Source organism: Somniosus microcephalus, chromosome 7, assembly GCF_052327205.1.
Source record: "Somniosus microcephalus isolate GS21.2 chromosome 7, FLI_Smic_1.0, whole genome shotgun sequence".
Classification (NCBI taxonomy): Eukaryota; Metazoa; Chordata; class Chondrichthyes; order Squaliformes; family Somniosidae; genus Somniosus; species Somniosus microcephalus.
Window position 1 is genome coordinate 255,366,624 of NC_140993.1, and position 22,141 is coordinate 255,388,764.

The following is a 22,141-nucleotide window of genomic DNA, read 5'->3' on the forward strand; positions in this document are numbered from 1 at the left end:
GCTGGCCTTTCCAGCGACGCCCACATCCCTGAAACTAGTACAGGAAACTTTGGTTTATCCGGAGGTTAACTGTCCGGAATGCTCGAGCCACCGGCAAAAATCAGGAGCCGTTTTGTTAGTTTTTTTTCTTTTCGTTGCTTTTTTTTTTCCCCACCAGTCAGGCTCTGCAAGGTCTCGCTGAAGCTGTTGCTAAGCTAGAGATGCTTGCAAGGTACGGCCGACTGTTTAGAAGCTGCAACAGGGTTTGATGCCAGATACGGAGCTCAAAATCTCCGTATGTTTCAACATTAGCGCTGGTTTGTCCGGCAGTTTTGATGGGACGGCAACAGCTCGGTCCCGTCGGTGCCGGATAGCACAAAGTTTCCTGTAATAAAAAGAATTCCTGGCCTCTCCAACTCCTTTGAATGCAAATGGAACTCTCATCTCTTCCATTGCTAAAGCTGGCTCCAGGAAGCTCAGTTTCTCCGATCTCTGCGCTCCTCCAATTCTGGCAAACTTGCACATTCCCAATTTTCATCGCCTTTCCATTGGTGGCTGTGCCTTCAGATACCTGGGCCCTAAACTCTGGAATTCCCTCCCTAAACCTCTCCGCCCCTCTACTTCTCTCTCTCCTCCTTTAAGACGCTCCTTAAAATCTACCTCTTTGATCAAGCTTTTGGTCACCTGTCCTAATATCTCCTTACATGGCTCAGTGTCAAATTATGTTTGATAATCGCTCCCATGAAGCACCTTGGGATATTTTACTACATTAAAGGCGTTATATAAATGCAAGTTGTTGTTCCCTCTTTCATGATTAACCCTCCTTTCTCCCTCAACAACTTTTAACTTTTTTTTTTAAAACCCAAGTCTGCCTTTTATTATAACACTTCTGGAAAGAATACAAGAAAATGCCTGAAATCGGATTTCCCATTTAGCTCTAGCCAGCAACCATGACCTATCGCAGCCTTTGTGTGTTTCTCCATTTTGTCAATACTACTCTGAATGTTCCTCTCTCATTCCTTCCCGAGCTCCAACTATGGCAGCCTGCACACCTTCCCTCCTCCCAACATTGTCACTATGTTGAAATTAAGACTCGTTGCACAGTCTAGTACTCAAATTCACACTTTCCCAGGACCTCAGAACTGTGACAGCCTTCCCTGTTTTAGTCTTTCCTTTGCTCTTTCTACAAATCTTCAGGGTTTTAAAACCCAAGCTTGGCATCATCTATTCATTACTTCCTGATTTACCTCAACTTTTATTTTAATCTTAGTTGTGCCTGCACTGTAAGCCCCGTCACTTCACCACGATTTCTCCAAGTGAAGAGGCATAGCCTACACTGCAAACACCAAGATTGAGAGAGTGGGAAATGTAGCTGATTTTACCCGCTTAGCTCAACTGCACTGAGGTCCATTGTAGCATACGACTGCTGTCCCGACTGATATTAAGTGTGAGAATCGGCGGGAATCGCGGGCTGAGCGGCTGTATAAAGGCTCCAGAGACCCAGGTAAGGCCTCAGTGCAAGAATCGCGGGCTGAGCGGCTGTATAAAGGCTCCAGAGACCCAGGTAAGGCCTCAGTGCGAGAATCGGCGGGAATCGCGGGCTGAGCAGCTGTATAAAGGCTCCAGAGACCCAGGTAAGGCCTCAGTGCGAGAATCGCGGGCTGAGCGGCTGTATAAAGGCTCCCGAGACCCAGGTAAGGCCTCAGTGCGAGAATCGGCGGGAATCGCGGGCTGAGCGGCTGTATAAAGGCTCCCGAGACCCAGGTAAGGCCTCAGTGCGAGAATCGCGGGCTGAGCGGCTGTATAAAGGCTCCAGAGACCCAGGTAAGGCCTCAGTGCGAGAATCGGCGGGAATCGCGGGCTGAGCAGCTGTATAAAGGCTCCAGAGGCCCAGGTAAGGCCTCAGTGCGAGAATCGCGGGCTGAGCGGCTGTATAAAGGCTCCCGAGACCCAGGTAAGGCGTACCAATCTCCAGTCTCGGACCTCAGAGGGAAGGAGAGAGGTAAAAAGTAATCCAAGTGTGATGTCACCAGAAAGCGGGTAAGTGATTGGTTGGTGAGTATTTCTCTCTTTTTTAAGCTTAAACTCTGTGGTTTATAGTTTCTAAGGTGCGATATTCATTATCTAGAATCGGGGCAGAGGGTATTTAAGAATAATATTAATACATTTAATTAATTACATAGAATGGGAGATCAGGTGATGTGTTGCTGCTGCAACATGTGGGAGCTGGTGGACACCATTGATGCTCACGGTGATCACATTTGCAGTAAGTGTTGGCTGCTCAAGGAATTCCGGCTCCGTGTTGAAGAGCTGGAGTCCGAGCTTCAAACACAGACACATCAGGGAGGGGGAGGGTTACCTGGACTCTATCAGGAAGTAGTCACACCAATTAGATTAATTAATTCAGATGTAGTCCGTGGCCAGGGTCAGGATGGTGTGACTAGAAGTGAGGCAGGTACGGGATCCAGGAGGTAGTGTTGGAGGAGCCGCAGCCCTTGCTCTTGTCCAACAGGTTTGAGGCTCTTACTCCGTGAGGATGGGAACGGGGACTGCGGGGAGGATGAGCAACCCGGCCACAGCACCGTGGAGCGGGGGGGCATTCAAGTGGGGGGAGATAAAAGAAATGTTGTAGTGGTAGGGGATAGTATCGTTAGGGGGATAGAGAGAGTTCTTTGCAGCCAAGAGCGAGAGTCCCGAAGGCAGTGTTGCCTGCCCGGTGCCAGGGTTAAGGACATCTCCTCTGGGCTGGAGAGAAACTTGGAGTGGGAGGGGGAGGATCCAGTTGTCGTGGTCCATGTTGGTACCAACGACATAGATAGGACAAGGAAGGAGGTTCTGCAGAGGGAGTTCGAGCAGCTAGGGGCCAAATTAAAAAGCAGAACCACAAGGGTAATAATCTCTGGATTACTACCTGAGCCACGTGCAAATTTGGCTAGGGTAAATAAAATTAGAGAGTTAAATGTGTGGCTCAAAGACTGGTGTGGGAGAAATGGGTTTTGCTTCCTGGGACACTGGCATCAGTACTGGGACGGGAGACAGCTGTTCCGTTGGGACGGACTTCACTTGGCCAGTGCTGGGACTAGAGTCCTGGCGAATCGAATAACTAGGGCTGTAGAGAGGGCTTTAAACTAATTAGTGGGGAGGAGGTTTTAAGAGAGCGAAAAATAAAAATGACAGCGGAGAAGGCAACAGAGCAAGGTAGCAGTGGGGAAATTAAAAACCAGAGCGTGTCAGGAAGGGACAGAATGTATAATGATAAAGGTAAAGTAGTAAAAAGGGGTAAAAACAGGAATAAATTGTCAGAAAACATATTTGAAAGTTCTTTATCTGAATGCACGCAGCATTCGTAACAAAATTGACGAGTTGACGGTGCAAATAACTACACATGGGTATGATCTGGTGGCCATTACGGAAACATGGCTGCAAGATGATCATGACTGGGAACTAAACATACAAGGGTATTTGACAATTAGGAAGGACAGGCAGGAAGGAAAGGGAGGTGGGGTTGCTATGTTAATCAAGGAGGATGGAATCACTGCAATAGTCAGAAATGATATTGGGTCAAAGGATCAGGATAGTGAAACAGTTTGGGTGGAGATAAGGAATAATAAGGGGAAAAAGTCACTAGTGGGCGTAGTCTATAGGCCTCCTGATAGTTGCAACTCTGTTGGTCGGAGTATAAATCAGGAAATAGTTGGGGCTTGTAATAAGGGAACAGCTATAATCATGGGGGATTTTAACTTTCATATTGACTGGATTAATCTAATTGGGCATGGCAGCCTTGAGGAAGAGTTCATAGGGTGTATTAGGGACGGGTTCCTTGAGCAGTATGTAACTGAACCAACCAGGGGGCAGGCAATCTTAGATCTGGTCCTGTGTAATGAGACAGGATTAATAAAAAATGTCCTAGTAAAGGATCCCCTTGGAATGAGTGACCATAATATGGTTGAATTCCAAATTCAGTTTGAGGGTGAGAGAGTTGGATCTCAAACCAGCGTACTGAGCTTAAATAAAGGAGACTATGAAGGTATGAGAGTAGAATTGACTAAAGTGGACTGGGAAAACAGATTGAAGTGTAAGACGGTACAAGAGCAGTGGTCTACATTCAAGGAGATATTTCACATCTTTCAAGATAAATATATTCCACTGAGGAAAAAGGGGAATAAAAGAAGACAGCCATCCGTGGCTTAGTAAAGTAATAAAGGATAGTATCCGACTGAAAACAAGGGCATATAAAGTAGCCAAATCTAGTGGGAGGATAGAAGATTGGGAAGCATTTAAAAGCCAGCAAACAATAACTAAAAGATGAATTAAGAAAGGGAAGATAGATTATGAAAGTAAACTAGCAAAAAATATAAAAATAGGTAGCAAGAATTTCTACAGCTATATAAAAAGAAAATAGTGGCTAAAGTGAACGTTGGTCCCTTAGAGGATGGGGCCGGGAAACTAGTGGTGGGGAACATGGAGATGGCAAAGACGCTGAACAACTATTTTGTATCAGTCTTTACAGTAGAGGACACTAAAAATATCCCAACACTGGACAAACAGGGGGCAATGGGGGGGGGGGGGGGGGGGGGGGGGGGGGAGGAGCTAAACACGATTAAAATCACTAAGGAGATGGTACAGGTAGACTACCCTTTATCCGAACTTCCGAAAACCGAAACCCTCTAAAAACCGAAGGTTTTTTCGTTCAGCGTAAGTCGTGCGCACGACAAGACCAGAGTGGCGCACGACTTACGCTGAGCAGGGCAGAGTAAGCCGTACGCACGACGCCGACCCCCACCGCTGACCCAGACCCATGCCAACCCCCACCCCCGCCGACCCTTTCGGATAAGGGATAGCCTTTATCCGCACTTCCGAAAACAGAAAACCTCTGAAAACCGAAAGTGGCGCAAAACATGACCCGACGCCCCCCCCGACCCCCGACCCGCCAACCCCCACCCTTTCGGATAAGGGATAGTGTATCCTTTATCCGCACTTCTGAAAACCGAAAGTGTTTTCGTTCAGCGTAAGTCGTGCGCATGACCCCCGACCCCCGCCGACCCCGACCCCCCCGCCCGACAAATTTCCCAGTCTTATAAAATACCTTCCGAAATCCGAAATTTTCCGAAAACCGAAACACGGCTGGTCCCGAGGTTTTCGGATAAAGGGTAGTGTACCTGTACTCAGTAAAATAATGGGACTGAAGGCGGATAAATCCCCCGGACCTGATGGCCTACATCCTAGGGTCTTGAGAGAAGTGGCGGTAGGGATTGTGGATGCATTGGTGATCATTTTCCAAGAACTCCCTGGACTCAGGAAAGGTCCCGGCAGATTGGAAAACTGCTAATGTAACACCCTTATTTAAGAAGGGAAGTAGACAAAAAGCTGGAAACTATAGACCAGTTAGCCTAACATCTGTGGTTGGCAAAATGTTGGAGTCCATTATTAAGGAAACAGTAACAGAGCATTTGGATAAACATAATTTAATAGGACAGAGTCAGCATGGTTTTATGAACGGGAAGTCATGTTTGACAAATTTGCTCGAATTCTTCGAGGACATAACATACAGGGTGGATAAAGGGGAGCCAGTGGATGTAGTGTATTTGGACTTCCAAAAGGCATTTGACAAGGTTCCACATAAAAGATTATTGATCAAGATAAGAAATCACAGGATTGGGGGTAATATACTGGCATGGGTGGAAGATTGGCTATCTAACAGAAAAGAGAGAGAGTTGGGATAAATGGTTCATTCTCGGGCTGGCAATCAGTAACTAGTGGTGTTCCGCAGGGGTCAGTGCTGGGACCCCAACTCTTTACAATCTATATTAACGATTTGGAAGAAGATACCGAGTGCAACATATCCAAGTTTGCCGACGATACAAAGATGGGAGGGAAAGCAGTGAGTGTGGAGGACATAAAAAACCTGCAAAAGGACATAGACAGGCTAAGTGAGTGGGCAGAGATTTGGCAGATGCAATATAATGTTGGAAAGTGTGAGGTTATGCACTTTGGCAGAAAGAGCAAGTTATTATCTAAATGGAGAGAAACTGCAAAGTGCTACAGTACAAAGGGATCTGGGGGTCCTGGTGCATGAAACACAAAAAGTTAGTATGCAGGTGCAGCAGGTGATCAGGAAGGCCAATGGAATCTTGGCTTTTATTGCGAGGGGGATGGAGTATAAAAACAGGGAAGTCTTGCTGCAGTTATACAGGGTATTGGTGAGGCCACACCTGGAATACTGCGTGCAGTTTTGGTTTCCATATTTAAGAAAGGATATACTTGCTCTCGAGGCGGTTCAGAGAAGGTTCACTCGGTTGATTCCGGAGGTGAGGGGGTTGACCTATGAGGAAAGGTTGAGTAGGTTGGGACTCTACTCATTGGAGTTCAGAAGAATGAGAGGCGATCTTATCGAAACATATAAGATTGTGAGGGGGCTTGATCGGGTGGATGCGGTGAGGATGTTTCCACTGATGGGTGAGACTAGAACTAGGGGGCATAATCTTAGAATAAGGGGCTGCCCTTTCAAAACTGAGATGAGGAGAAACTTCTTCACTCAGAGGGTAGTAAATCTATGGAATTTGCTACCCCAGAGAGCTGTGGAAGCTGCAACATTAAATAAATTTAAAATGGAGATAGACAGTTTCCTAGCAGATAAGGGAATTAGGGGTTACGGGGAGAGGGCAGGGAAGTGGACGTGAGTCTAGATTCGGATCAGCCATGATCCTATTGAATGGCGGAGCAGGCCCGAGGGGCCGTATGGCCTACTCCTGCTCCTACTTCTTATGTTCTAATAGGAAAGACCGAGAATTGAACCTAGGACCTTCAGGAATCTATGGCTTAATACATCACTGAACCATTAGGGGAGCACCCAAATTCAAAAGAAAACTTTTCCCCATACAGGTAGACTATCCTTTATCTGGAAACCTCGGGACCAGCCATGTTTCGGTTTTCGGAAAATTTCGGATTTCAGAAGGTATTTTATAAGACTGGGAAATTTGTCGGGGGTCGGGGGGCGCGGGGGCAGGCGGGGGGGTCGGCGTCGGCGGGGGGGGGGGTCGGCGTCGTGCGCACGACTTACGCTGAACGAAAAAACTTTCGGTTTTTAGAGGTTTTCGGTTTTTGGAAGTTCGGATAAAGGATAGTCTACCTGTATTGGGACAAAATGTATTCGGAGAAATAGACAAGAAAATCAATCATAAAATGGAGTAAATTCTCTCTCCTTTGTAGTTGAGAGATTTGGCTCCTATGGTTTTTTAAAGTACACTGCAGCCATCCACAAAAAAAAAAATTCAGTTACTTATTTTAGTAAATGGTTGTCCAACATTGAATAGTAAAGCATCGAATGAGTCAAAAAAATATTTCAGTCAAGTGAAGTCTGATTGTCGTCATAATGACTGAAAATTGCTAAAATGGGTATAGAAAGCAATTGGATACAACTCAGGTGTCAGAAACCTGCCTGACTTTTTTAAACTTTCCTAGCCCAAGAGCACCAAGGCCAATTAGAGGAACCCAAGTACTGACCTGGCTGGGAGCTACACAGCATAGCCTCGAGCCCAAACCTGGAACGCTCTGATTTGTACAGATTAGCTCCACTTCAGGCACAACCTTTAAACAGTAGAACATTGAGAGCATCCCAAAAAGGGTTACTACAATACACTGAAAGTACGATAGAATACTTCTTTAAAAGAAACATTAATTCTACATCTATGGAAATTAGACAATGCATTTATAAAGGGTGAACATTCACTTTGTAACTCCTTTAAAGTGATAACTTAAATGTTGACCACTATGCAAAGTTATCGTGACTTGTAAGTATTTCAAACAATATATAAGGACAAAATATAGATGGGAAAGGTCAAGCTCTATAATATGGCCAAGATCCAGTAGTCACACCAAGCACAACAAACCAGAAGACAACTGAATCAGTAAGTAGCAAGTGTCCCAGGGAGACGTATACACTTTGAAATTCTGTTCTACAACTTTTCTGTTGTAAAAAGGACATTTTCCCAGATCCTGAAAGCTGGACATAGTTCCTATTTATTTCAAGGGTTGGCATTAGATTCAGCTGATACATCAAGGCATTTCTAACTCAGTTCAGCTCATTTCATAACCAGCATCTTTCCCCACTATCTATTCTATGTATGTCTGATCTGGTGAGCTTTTGCTGCTGCTGGAATATTGAGTAAATTTTAAGGCGAAACAATTAAGTTTCAGATATTTAAAACACTCATAAATCAGATATTGTTCTCCCAGCAATGTCCACAACTACAATCAGCTACCTACTGCATCATCATTTTGCTTTCCCTGCCAAATACTGCACTCCTGTTTATCACTAGTGCATCAATGGAGATTAGCACATAATATTTCACTCACTGATCTTTTGGGCCTGCTTGTGACCTCTGACAGTAATAGTGAGCAACCCAAGTTGGGTAGCCAACTGGCATCGCTAACATTTTAAGTACTGCATATTGGTCCGGAATTTGTGGTGGGTAATAGCAGCAAATGAACAGCGTTAGCCGTTATTACCCCTTTGAAACTGACCGCAACTTCAAGATGTAGCGCATGCGCATCCTAACGTGGGAATCCTGAAGTTTGCGGTCAATCATTCAATTCAATTCAATTCAATTCAAATCGCTTTATTGGCATGACAAGGTACATCTTATGTTGCCAAAGCATCGAAAAACATTCATGGTTGAACACATAAATACGGATCTATCCATACAGTGTATTAACAGATATATCCCCGAGTGTATAAATATACATTCATATAATTTGTATATACTCTTTTCTTATATTTAGTGGTTGTCCCTCTGTTTATGGCAAGCTGTAACATAGTGTGCCGCTAAGGTTACACAATTTCTCTCTTCCCCTAGTAGGTATGGGAGTTTTTGGTCGTCATTCAAATTTCTGACTCAGACTCAGGCTGTGCTGTGCCCACCACCCCCGCCCCCCCAATCCCAAAACCACAGTCGGCAATCAGTGTAATCAGGGAAACTGACGAAAACGTCGGCTCTTCCACGGTAATACCACTGTTAAATACCCCATTAAATGTTAGGCCCTTTTGGATTAGGTGTAACTGGGGTTTTAACAGCGGATTGACTGCTAAACAAACAGTACGGCCCTGAAAAACTGATTTTAATTTTGTGCAGTGCCAAATTTATCCATTTTAATAAAAATTTAAAATTAAGAAACTACTTTTTTTTTTATATAAACGTTTGTTCATATTTATTTCAAGTTTATCTTTTCCCCCTGTGACAGCCCCAATCTTTGTTTCGCTCTGTAAAATACTTTTTTTTAAAGTTAGACTCAAAGGAGCTTACTCCCAGGCCAGACCGGGTAATGACAGCAGGTTTCCTGCCCTAAAAGACATTACAGAACCAGTTGGATTTTTACGACAATCCGGAAGCTTCATGCTCACTTTTTAACTCCCAGGTGTGGTTTTTTTTAAAAACTGAATTCAAATTCTGAAACTGCCCCCGTGGGATTTGAACTCACGTTCTCTGGCTTTACTCCAGGCCTACTAGTCCAGTAATAATCACCACACTACTGTACCCACTGTCTGCTGCACAATCTCAAACTTTTTAAATTAGGGACTAAAGTCATTTCCACATAAGTGAGCTGTGCTTACCCAAATTGTGGGTGCACAAATATGACAGTGTTATTTTACTATTTTAAAGTTACGGCAGACTGAGAGCTAAGCCAAATAGAACTTCAGGAGAAATAATGATGTTCCGGAGGAAAATGAGGCAGGGCAGGCAGACACACGCTGGTCCAGCTCCTGAGTTTGCAAAAACTATGATTACAGGTACAATAAACCATTAACACTTCAATATCCAGCAATAATAGATTCAAAAAAATATTGTGGCTTAAAAGCACCAACTAGGTTTTGGCAATATGCTAAAAGTCATGTTTTTCTTTGTGCCCTTGTGCAATTCTAAACAAGCTTAACCCAAGCTAAATACAGGAAACTCTGTTATCCGGCACCGACGTGTTGCCGGTTGATCAAAAATTCCGGATGACGGAGAGGGTTATCTACCAAGGCTATTTTTAACAAAGAAAAATTAAAAAAGCAAGAAATGTGCAGTATACAGTAATTGGGTACTCACCTACAGAATGTTGTGTTAAATGGATGGTGGAAGATGCTTGACTAAGTACAGTACTGCCCAGTTGAGGATAATGCAATGCAGTGACTACCAGCAGCGTGGGAGACACACAGTACCCCTGTAAAATGGTGGATCAGAAGAGACTACCGGCTGCGCGGGAGAGTCAGACTCCTGTTACGGGGTATTGAGGTGTTCCGACTCCCGACAGCGCCAAAAAGCCGAGTAGTGGCAGTTTGGAGAACTACCCCCACTGACTAACTTGGCCACCACGGGAGACTCGGACTCGACAACATTGCCGGTTATTGAGGTGTTGTTTTCGGAGTGAGAATTTTGCCGGTTAATAGAGAATTCCGGATATTTAGGTGCCGTTTAAACGAGTTTCCTGTAATACAAAATACAGGTAGACTATCCTTTATCCGAACACCTCGGGACCAGCCGTGTTTCGGTTTTCGGAAAATTTCGGATTTCAGAAGGTATTTTATAAGACTGGGAAATTTGTCGGGGGTGGGGGGTCGGCGGGGGGTCGGGGGTGGGGGTCGGCGGGGGGGCGGGGGGCGGCGGGGGGCGGGGGGCGGCGGCGGGGGCGGGGGTCGGCGGGGGGCAGGGGTCGGCGGGTCGAAAAGAATATCGGACGGGCCGCTGTATTGTTGGGTTCACTCTCCCGGTACCTCCTTCACACTGCCCGGCTCAGCCTGCAATCTCCTACCCAGGAGGGAACTCTGTGACCCTCTGCCCTGCTCAGCGTAAGTCGTGCGCCACTCTGGTCATGTCGTGCGCACGACTTACGCTGAATGAAAAAACTTTCGGTTTTTAGAGGTTTTCGGTTTTCAGAAGTTCGGATAAAGGATAGTCTACCTGTAGTGCTAATGGAATATCAAAGAACAGGAGCACTTTCAAACTGCAATTTTTCCTATAATCACCATAGCTTTTTAGAAACAAAGTATGGTTTCACAAAGTTAAACATGCCCCTCGAATAATACAGTATTCATTAAGTGTTGTTCATCACTGCTGGAGCATGAAAGTATATTTAACAAGTGATACAGTAGATCATTCCCAGCGCCTGCACAGTAACTCGAGTCAGCTTACTCCGTCCTAGTTGTAGATGGCAAAAACAGGTTGCAATTTCCAAATCTCAAGGCACCAAATAAGTAGCACTGTACAGCAAATTAAAGTGGCATTGAATGGGAGAACTGCTGCTACTGTAAGCCCTTTGGAAAATTCACTAATAATTCATATTAGCCGGTGACTTGAAAAAATGCAGCTTAATGGTGTACTTTGTTTGGACAGGATGGTAGAGGTATAATTGCACAAAGACTGGATAATTATGCTCGCCAACTCGTCAGGAAAAGTCATTTTCCAACCTTGACAAAACAATAAAACAATTCACAGACTAGCAGTAACATTAACTCATTTATCCCTCGATCCTCAATCCATCAACAGTCTGAATTTCTTGCTGCGCATGATCCTTTGCGGCCAATTGCAGCTCTTCCCTACCAGAGTGATCATCCCCTCACTTATACCAAAAATACACTACTACTTTTAGAATTAATTTCCTCTGGTTAAAGTTCAAGTAATATAGTTGACAAATGCTCAGTCATTCAACTTCTGAAATCTAATTTCATTCATCAAAAGGGTAAGTGCACAGTGCTGGAAAAACTACAAAAAAGTTGAAAGTACAGTAAAAAAGTGCTTTATAATAGTTTCAACTGAAGTTGAAAAGTTTTTCTATTGAATTCAAGTGGTTCTAAAGCATTATTTTTAAAAAACCCAACCTTTTATTCTGTTTACATACTGCTGCTCTTTCAGGTTTTCAACTGGACAGATTACCCAGCTATGGTGGATGTGCTTAAATTTGACAATCAGCCCTGTTGGTGAACATAACAGGAGTGGCTACAAGTGTGCAACAATTGTCCTCAGCGACACTTGGCTAGAAACATAGAAGATAGGAGCAGGAGTAGGCCATTCGGCCCCTCGAGCCTGCTCCACCATTCAATGAGATCATGGCTGATCATTCAAATTCAGTACCCTGTCCCTGCCTTCTCCCCATATCCCTTGATCCCTTTAGCCTTAAGAAATATATCCAACTCTTTCCTGAATATATTTAATGAACTGGCCTCCACCGCCCTGTGTGGTAGAGAATTCCACAGGTTCACCACTCTCTGGGTGAAGAAATTCCTCCTCATTTCAGTCCTAAATGTCCTTCCCCTTATCCTTAGACTATGACCCCTGGTTCTGGACTCCCCGACCATCGGGAACATCCTTCCAGCATCTAGTCTGTCTAGGCCTGACAGAATTTTATAGGTTTCGATGAGATCCCCTCTCAATCTTCTAAACTCCAGTGAGTACAAGCCCAATCGACACAATCTCTCCTCATACGTCATTCCTGCCATCCCAGGTATCAGCCTGGTGAATCTTCGCTGCACTCCTTCCATGGCAAGAACGTCCTTCCTCAGATAAGGCGACCAAAACTGCACACAATACTCAAGGTGCGGTCTCACCAAGGCCCTGTACAACTGCAGCAAGACATCCTTGTTCCTGTACTCGAACCCTCTTGCTACGAAGGCCAACATACCATTTGCCTTCTTAACCGCCTGCTGCACCTGCATGCTTGCCCTTCAGCGACTGGTGCACAAGAGCACCCAGGTCTCTTTGCACTTCCCCTTCTCCCAATCTTTTGCCATTCAAATAATAATGTGCCTTCCTGTTTTTGCCACCAAAGTGGATAACCTCACATTTATCCACATTATACTGCATTTGCCATGTTTCTGCCCAATCACCTAACCTATCCAAATCATACTGGAGTTTCATGACATCCTCCTCGCAGCATACCCTCCCACCCAGCTTTGTGTCGTCTGCAAATTTGGAGATATTACATCCAATTCCCTCGTCCAGATCATTAATATATATTGTGGCTAGGGAGAAAAAGAACTTGCATTTCTATCGCGCCTTTCATGACCTCAGGACAACCCAAAGCTAATGAGGTACTTTTTGAAGTGTAGTCACGATTGTAATGTAGGAAACATGGCAGCCAATCTGCACACAGCAAGCTCCCACAAACAGCAATGTGATAATGACCAGATAATCTATTTTAGTGATGGTGATTGAGGGATAAATATTGGCCAGGACATCGGGGATCGCTCCCCTGATCTTCTTCGAAATAGTGCCATGGGATCTTTTACATCCACCCGAGAGGGAAGACGGAGCCTCGGTTTAACGTCTCATCCGAAACCTCCAACAGTGCAGCACTCCCTCAGCACTGCACTGGAGTGTCAGCCTCGATTTTTGTGCTCAAGTCTCTGAAGTGGGATTCGAACCCACAATCTTCTGACTCGGAGGGGAGAGTGCTGCCCACTGAGCCACGGCTGACACTTTGTGGTGTATAGGCACTGCTGGGTGTTCTTTTGTGTTGTAGTGCTTCTGTGAGGCCTACCTTTGGACTAGACAGTAACACAAGTACTGGGGAGGGGAGAAAGGAGAAAATAAAAATCAACAAAGATCTCCAATATTGATTGCTATCCAGTGAACCCTGCTAGGGAATGTGCATTTAAGTCAGTCGAGAACAAGATGAACTCCAAGGGATGCCACACCGCCCCAGATTATCAAATAGTCTGTCAACACTCACTGTTTAGGCTTACATTAAGAATGGCATTCTTCCGCCTATTCTTCTGTGAGCTTAAACAGTGCGTGTTGGCAGGCTATTTTACTGTGGGACCATCACAAGAGTCCCACTTGTTCTCACCATGGAACGACATCCTAACACAAGTAATCGCCTGAAAGAAAGGAAGGGAGAGAAAACTGCTGGTTGTGGTGGGGTGCGGGGGTCGGGGAGTTGAGTTATATAAATGTGTCAATAAATCATCGTGTTGCTTTGGGATGATATCGGGATTACAACACAATCTGTGTGTTGGCCACCAATCGCCTACACAGTTTCTCAAAAGGTAAATTTGAGTCAGAGTTCAAAATCTCCCCACCTCTACTATTCAGACGCTGGTTGCACTTTTAATCACATTTCTTTTTGCGCTTCCAATACAAACACCACCTCACGCTTACTGGAATCCTGAAAGTGGCACCAGTACTCATGTTTCTGTCAAGTCCAAAAGTAGGCCTCACAGAAGCGCTACAATACAGAAGGACACCCAGCAATGCCTACACACTACAAATTATAAATCCTAGCCTGGTTAACTATATCAAATATGCAAGATTCTGCCGTGCATCAGAAAATGTTATATTACTTTATTCAACTACTCATGCCCTTATGATAGTAGAGAATTCATCAGTTACTCAAGTCCTTATGATAGTAGAGAATCCACAGAATGTGATTGACATCACCCCCATTAGTTATCCAAAGTAATATCGAGGTTCTGTGCAGTCATTATTACACTATTAAAGAAACTCTTGAAGTTCTATTTCGCTATTCAAATGCTTTCTCTGCACTAATTCTGCCCATGCTCTATATTAAGCAGGCAGTGAATGTTGCCCAGAGAGTATTTCACATTCCTAAAAGCCAGTCTGGAAAGATTAAATAGTTCTGCAACCAGCTTATTCAGGTATGCAAGTGATATTCGATGATAGGAGACAAACTATCACCGGAGGCAGCAGCGAGAACGGCCCTGGGTGGAGACCGAGTGCGGAGACCGAGGAGTTAAAGAGCAGGGAGAGAGAGCAGCCCAGACACACCGGCGGCAGCAGCGAGAGCAGCCCTGGGTGGAGACTGAGCGCGGAGACCGAGGAGTTAACAAGCGGCGAGCGAGAGCAGCCCAGACACACCGGCAGCAGCAGCGAGAAGTTAAAAGTAATCGAAGTGTGACGTCACCAGAAAGCAGGTAAGTGATTGGTTGGTGAGTATTTCTCTCTCACTTTTTTCCAAACTTAATTTTAGTGATTTAAAGTTTCTAGGATCTCTGTTGTGTAGCGGGGAGTGGTAGTAAACAAGGGCCATTGAGTATATCATTTAATTGTAGTGTAATTAGTGGTATTGATTTGATTTAATCAAATTTGAATTAATTAAAAGGTAATTCATGGCAGGACAGCTCTGCCCCATGGCATGCTCTTCCTGCACTATGTGGGAAATCAGGGATAATTCCTGTGTCCCTGACGACCATGTGTGCGGGAAGTGTATCCAGCTGCAGCTACTGACAGACCGCATTGCGGCGCTGGAGCTGCGAATGGATACATACTGGAGCATTCACGATGCTGAGGACATCGTGGATAGCACGTTTAGGGAGTTGGTCACACCGCAGGTAAAGACTGCACAGGCAGGAAGGGAATGGGTGACCACCAGGCAGAGTAGTAGACGCAGGCAGGTAGTGCAGGGGTCCCCTGTGGCCAACCCCATTTCAAACAGATATACCACTTTGGATATTGTTCAGTGAGATGGCTTATCAGAGGAAGGCAGCAGCAGCCAACTTCCTGGCACCATGGGTGGTCCTGCTGCACAGGACGGGAGGAAAAAGAGCAGGAGAGCTACAGTGATAGGGGATTCTATTGTAAGGGGAATAGATAGGCTTTTCTGCAGCCACAAACGAGACTCCAGGATGGTATGTTGCCTCCCTGGTGCAAGGGTCAAGGATGTCTCGGAGCGGCTGCAGGGCATTCTGGAGGGGGAGGGTGAACAGCCAGTTGTTGTGGTGCATATAGGTACCAACGATATAGGTAAAAAACAGGATACGGTCCTAAAAGCTGAATATAGGGAGTTAGGAGGTAAATTTAATAAAAATAGGACCTCAAAAAGGTAGTAATCTCAGGATTGCTACCAGTGCCACGTGCTAGTCAGAGTAAAAAAGAGAAGGATATTTCAGATAAATACGTGGCTAGAGGAATGGTGCAAGGGGGAGGGATTCAAATTTCTGGGACATTGGAACCGGTTCTGGGGGTGGTGGGACCAGTACAAACTGGATGGTTTGCACCTGGGCGGGACCGGAACCGATGTCCTAGGAGGAGTGTTTGCTAGTGCTGTTGGGGAGGGTTTAAACTAAAGTGGCAGGGGGTTGGGAGCCTGTGCAAGGAGACAGAGGAAAGGGAAGCAAGGATAGAAACAAAAGACAGGAAGGAGAAAAGCAAAAGTGAAAGGCAGAGAAATCAAGGGTGTAAATCAAACAGGGCCACAGTAAATAAGAATTCTAAAAGGACGAAGTGTTAAAAAATCAAGCCTGAAGGCTTTGTCTTAATGCGAGGAGCATTCGTAATAAGGTGGATGAATTAGCTGCACAAATAGATGTAAACGGATATGATATAATTGGGATTTCGGAGACATGGCTCCAGGGTGACCAAGACTGGGAAGTCAACATCCAGGGGTATTCAATATTCAGGAAGGACAGGATAAAAAGGAAAAGGAGCTGGGGTAGCATTGCTGGTTAAAGGGGAGATTGAAACAATAGTAAGGAAGGATATTAGCTCTGATGAAGTGGAATCTGTATGGGCAGAGCTGAGAAATACCAAGGGGCAGAAAATGTTAGTGGGAGTTGTATACAGACCCCCAAACAGTAATGCTGAGGTTGGGGATGGCATTAAACGGGAAATAAGAGAAGCGTGCAATAAGGGCACAGCAGTTAATCTACATATAGATTGGGCTAACCAAATTAGTAACAATACTGTGGGGGAGGAATTCCTAGATTGTATACAGGATGGTTTCCTGGACCAATATGTCGAGGAACCAACTAGAGATCAGGCCATCTTAGACTGGGTATTATGTAATGAGAAAGGATTAATTAGCAATCTTGTTGTGCGAGGCCCCTTGGGGAGGAGCGATCATAATATGATCGAATTCTTCATTAAGATGGAGAGTGAAGTAGCTGACTCAGAGACTAGGGTCCTGAATTTAAATAAAGGAAACTACGGTAGTATGAGGCACGAGTTGGCTAGGATGGATTGGGGAACGTTACTTAAAGGGTTGATGGTGGATAGGCAATGGCAAACATTTAAAGATCGCATGGATGAACTACAGAATTTGTTCATCCCTGTTTGGCATAAAAATAAAACAAAAAAGGTGACTCAACCGTGGCTAACAAGGGAAATTAGGGATAGCATAAGATCCAAGGAGAGGACATATAATTTGGCCAGAAAAAGCAGTAAACTTGAGGATTGGGATCAGTTTAGGATTCAGCAAAGGAGGACAAAGGGATTAATTAAGAGAGGGAAAATAGATTATGAGAGTAAGCTTGCAGCGAACATAAAAACTGACTGTAAAAGCTTCTATAGATATGTGAAGAGAAAGAGATTGGTGAAGTCAAGCATAGGTCCCTTGCAGTCAGAAGCAGGGGAATTTATAAATGGGGAACAAAGAAATGGCAGACCAATTAAATACATACTTTGGTTGTGTCTTCACAAAGGAGGACACAAATAACCTCCCAGAAATGTCGGGGAACATAGGGTCTAATGAGAGGGCAGAATTGAATAAAATCAGTATTTGTAGGGAAATGGTGTTAGGGAAATTGATGGGATTGAAGGCCAATAAATCCCCAGGGCCTGATAATCTACATCCTAGGGTACTTAAGGAAGTGGCCCTAGAAATAGTAGATGCATTGCTGGTCATCTTCCAAAATTCTATAGCCTCTGGAACAGTTCCCATAGATTGGAGGGTAGCTAATGTAACCCCACTATTTAAAAAGGGTGGTAGAGAAAAAAATGGGGAATTATAGACCGGTAAGCCTGACATCGGTAGTGGGGAAAATGCTAGAGTCCAGTATAAAAGATGCAATAACAGAGCACTTGGAAAACAGTGACAGGATCGGACAAAGTCAACATGGATTTACAAAAGGTAAATCATGCTTGACTAATCTACTGGAATTTTGAGAGGATGTAACTGGTATAAGTAAGGGAGAACCAGTGGATGTGGTGTATTTGGACTTTCAGAAGGCTTTCAATAAGGTCCCGCATAAGAGATTAGCGTGTAAAGTTAAAGCATATGGGATTGGGGGCAAGGTACTGTCTTGGATAAAGAACTGGTTGGCAGACAGGAAGCAAAGAGTTGGAATAAACGGCTCTTTTTCCGAGTGGCAGGCAGTGACTAGTGGGGTACCACAGGGGTCGGTCCTAGGACCCCAGCTATTCGCAATATATATTAATGATCTAGATGAGGGAACTAGATGTAATATCTCCAAGTTTGCAGACGACACAAAGCTGGGTGGGCGTGTGTGCTGTGAGGAGGATGCAGAGAAACTCCAGTATGATTTGGACAGGTTGGGTGATTATACTGCATTTGCCATGCATCTGCCCAGTGTAGATAAATGCGAGGTTATCCACTTCGGTGGCAAAAGCAGGAAGACAGATTATCTGAACGGCAATAGATTGGGAAAAGGGGAAGTGCAACAAGACCTGGGTGTCCTTGTGCACCAGTCGCTGAAGGTAAGCATGCAGGTGCAGCAGGCGGTTAAGAAGGCAAATGGTATGTTGGCCTTCATAGCGAGAGGATTTGTGTACAAGAGCAAGGATGTCTTGCTGCAGTTGTACAGGGCATTGGTGAGACCACACCTTGAGAATTGTGTGCAGTTTTGGTCGCCTTATCTGAGGAAGGATGTTCTTGCCATGGAGAGAGTGCAGCGAAGTTTCACCAGACTGATACCTGGGATGGCAGGAATGACGTATGAGGAGAGATTGGGTCGATTAGGCATTTATTCACTAGAGTTTAGAAGAATGAGAGGGAATCTCATTGAAACTTATAAAATTCTAACAGGACTAGACAGATTAGATGCAGGAAGGATGTTCCCGATGGCAGGGGAGTCCAGAACCAGGGGTCACAGTCTAAAGATTAGGGGTAAGCCATTTAGGACTGATGAGGAGGAATTTCTTCACCCAGAGAGTGGTGAACCTGTGGCATTCTCTGCCACACAGGGCAGTTGAGGCCAATTCATTAAATATATTCAAGAAGGAGTTGGATATATTTCTTGAGGCTAAAGGGATCAAGGGATATGGGGAGAAAGCAGGGACAGGGCAATGAATTTGGATGATCAGCCATGATCTCATTAAATGGTGGAGCGGGCTCGAGGGGCCGAATGGCCTACTCCTGCTCCTATCTTCTACGTTTCTAAGCTGAATCAAATAAAAATCATAGAAGTTTATGGCACAGGAGGCGGCTATTCGGCCCACCATGTCTGCTGGCCGAAAAAGAGCTGTCCAGCCTAATCCCACTGTTGGGCTGTAGCCTTGTAGATTACAGCACTTTAAGTGCATGCCCAAGCACTTTTTGGTTTTTGGGGGGGCGGGCGAAGGGGAGGGGCACAATCTAGTCATCACCCAACATTTACAAACACGCACCCTTTAGCCAATTTGTCCCCACCATCACCCAGATGCACTGAACTATTCATTGAACAACCACTACTGCCCAGTTGAGTTCAGCTAACTAACCAGCAAACAAACCTAGGACCCAGACGAAACTCTGAGTCACCAGGAAAGACCGACCCTGATCAAGGATTACAAAATCGAAGCTTCTTGCCACATGGCTGCTGTAAACACCATGTGCGTCACATGCTGACAGTATGGAGAAGCAAAGAAACTCATTTAGGGACACACTTTTGTAAGAATCTACTGGGAAGAGGTCGGGCCAGAGTTGTGAAATTATTGTGTAGTCAAAACATGGATATTCACTGGTGTATCAAACCACTCTCAGGTCCACTGCAAAATATACTGCTCTCAGACAAGTAGACCAAAGATCATTCTAACTCCAGCTATTAACATCTGTACTATATGTACAAATATTGTCCGCCTTATTTCTGGAAATTTTATCTCATCATTGCTATCCAAACGTTGTTTCCTACACAAGCATACTCCACGTGGCATTGCTCACAGGTAATGTGGAGCAAGGTTGCAGCACTTAGCCATTAGCTTGACGTGTCCTTTTAATTAGGCAAATACAAGCCATTGTAGCTGGTTATAAACTACCGAGATCCCTCACAGGCCAAAAGCAACTGCTTGTAAATTTCAAGTTGATGAATGGCCTTCGTCAGGTTGATGAATGCTGGCTTATTTCAAATAAAAAGGATCGTTTTGCATTTGTAAAATAAAAAGTGCGATGAAAACACACTAAAAACTAGACATATATATCTTGTGTTTTCCCAAGGAGGATCTGACAAGATGTTTAGGCACGAGAAAAAAATCTTAATATAGTAAGACCACATTTTGTTATTTAACGTGGAGGTTAGATAGTCAAACACCAATTTCATAGCACAAATATTGTACACTGCCCTGTAACCAGCCATTCCAAAAATCTCAGGGAATCTTGAAACTAACCCGACTGTTCTGCTTGACATGAATTTCTCAAAATTAAACCCGCCTTGTATGGCAAGTGCCAAGATCGCAATCATCCTATTTCCTGTACAGTTCTCATCACTAATTAGGCAGTTTTTGTCTTCATTAACTTTCTGACTATTCACTTTAAAATTCTGAATCCATCAGTATGCACTTAAATCATGCTCCTAGGCACAGAAATGCATAGAAGTTACAACACGCAAACAGGTGATTCAGCCCAACCAGTCCATGTCAACGTATACCTTCCATACGATCAAATAGTCCTAATCACATTTACCCACCCATAATAAAACATTATGGGAGAAGCCTATTCTTCCCATCAAGCTTAAAAATCACATTACCACCTGTAGTGCATCATGTATAAATGTCAGTCAAATAAACAAGTCTAGTATTTTATTTAAACTTTAAGAACCTTGTCCTACAACACAGATTGCACGATTTCTCTTATTGATAAATGTGGCCTAAGCTGTTTAGAGGTAGCTCAAATGTTTTAAAAATATTTCTTGCAATGAAAAATAAACACCATTCTATCAAGTTAAATAATTTGTCATCTCACTTTTTGATCATAAATCTGTCAGCATTTCTCCAATACTGATAGGCTATGCAATTAACCTTAAAACTCCACCGTACAACTGTGCATTTCCCAGGCTAGCTCAAAAAAGGTACAGTATGACTACATTTAAACTTTACAGTAACCTCTACCACTATAAACTCAAAACAAATGCAAAGTGCCTTGTGCAATTTCATTCACGTTTTCCTGCAACATTTGTCAATTGCATTTTATTCTTTTAGATTTTTCTTTTGCTTTTCATAATGCATAAAAACTCAGGGGGGTTTAAATGTTGTGTTTTTGCAGCCTCCTGCAAACGCCCCCTTCTCCACCCGGAACAATAAAGAGGGAGGAGGAAAGGAAGAGCTTGTTGACACTTTTCGAGCAGGGGCTTGAACAGGAATTCAAAAACAAACAATTTTTTTTTTTTAAATAGAAAAATTAGTGGCTTAAGACGCGACAGTCTCATTTTTAAAAACTGCACAGCCCCCTGTTATGGGAGGAGACTTGTGGTGGTGGCGAGTGTGCGCACTTTCAGGCCTCGGCTGCTGCACTCAGCTGGATGGAGATGGAGGAAGAGAAGGAGGTGGCGGCCCGGCTCACACCCACACCCCCTGTCAGTGTGTGCGGGCAAAGCGGGCCGGGCCGGGCCGAGCTCCTCATTCTACCCCAGCCCGCCGCCTCCCGAATTACCGGTCGGTAAGCTGACTTTCCATAATACGATAAACGGTGCTGCTGCGGGTGAATGGGGGCGGTTAACGGTACCTGCTCTGTCTCCCCGGGTAATATTCGTGCCTCTTTTGCAGCTTCCGCACCGGGTGTAAAGGAATATTATCCGCCATCTTAAAGCGGGTGCTTTCACCTCCCACAATCCCCCGGGCGCCGGCACCTACGTCACCTCTTGCGTCATCGCCCGCTCGCTCTCATCACCCTTCCCCTTTTACGTCATCCCCCTCAGTTCCCGCCCTCCCAGCCCAGCCAAACTTGTCCTCGGAACACGTGTCACCCCACAATTGCTGCAAACCCCAACTCAACTCTTAGAATTCAACTTAAAATGCATTTTAATAACTCAGTGTTGAATTCCCCCCACCCTGTGAATTGTTCTTTAAAAAGGTCAATGTCTTTATGAACCCCCCCCCCACCCCCAACAAAAAAACTGGAAAAGTTTTTTTCAATCAAATCCCTGTTTACCACATTTCTTCACTCAGTGATTGTGGAAATCCCGCTTTCTTGCTGCAAGCAAGGAAAGAAAGAACTTGCATTTATATAGCACCTTTCAGGACCT

The 22,141-nt window shown here is 44.6% G+C and overlaps 1 protein-coding gene across 2 annotated transcripts in view; it reads right to left on the reverse strand.

Moving 5' to 3' along the window:
- Window positions 1-21,757, reverse strand: part of atp9b (ATPase phospholipid transporting 9B) — a 361,204-nt gene extending 339,447 nt beyond the window's left edge. For both annotated transcript variants that reach the window (XM_085993631.1, XM_085993632.1), the window contains exon 1: window positions 21,622-21,757. In XM_085993631.1, the coding sequence (XP_085849757.1) occupies window positions 21,622-21,698 (77 nt within the window). In that variant the 5' untranslated portion in view covers window positions 21,699-21,757. The remainder of the gene's footprint in view (window positions 1-21,621) is intronic.
- Window positions 21,758-22,141: the final 384 nt, after the last annotated feature.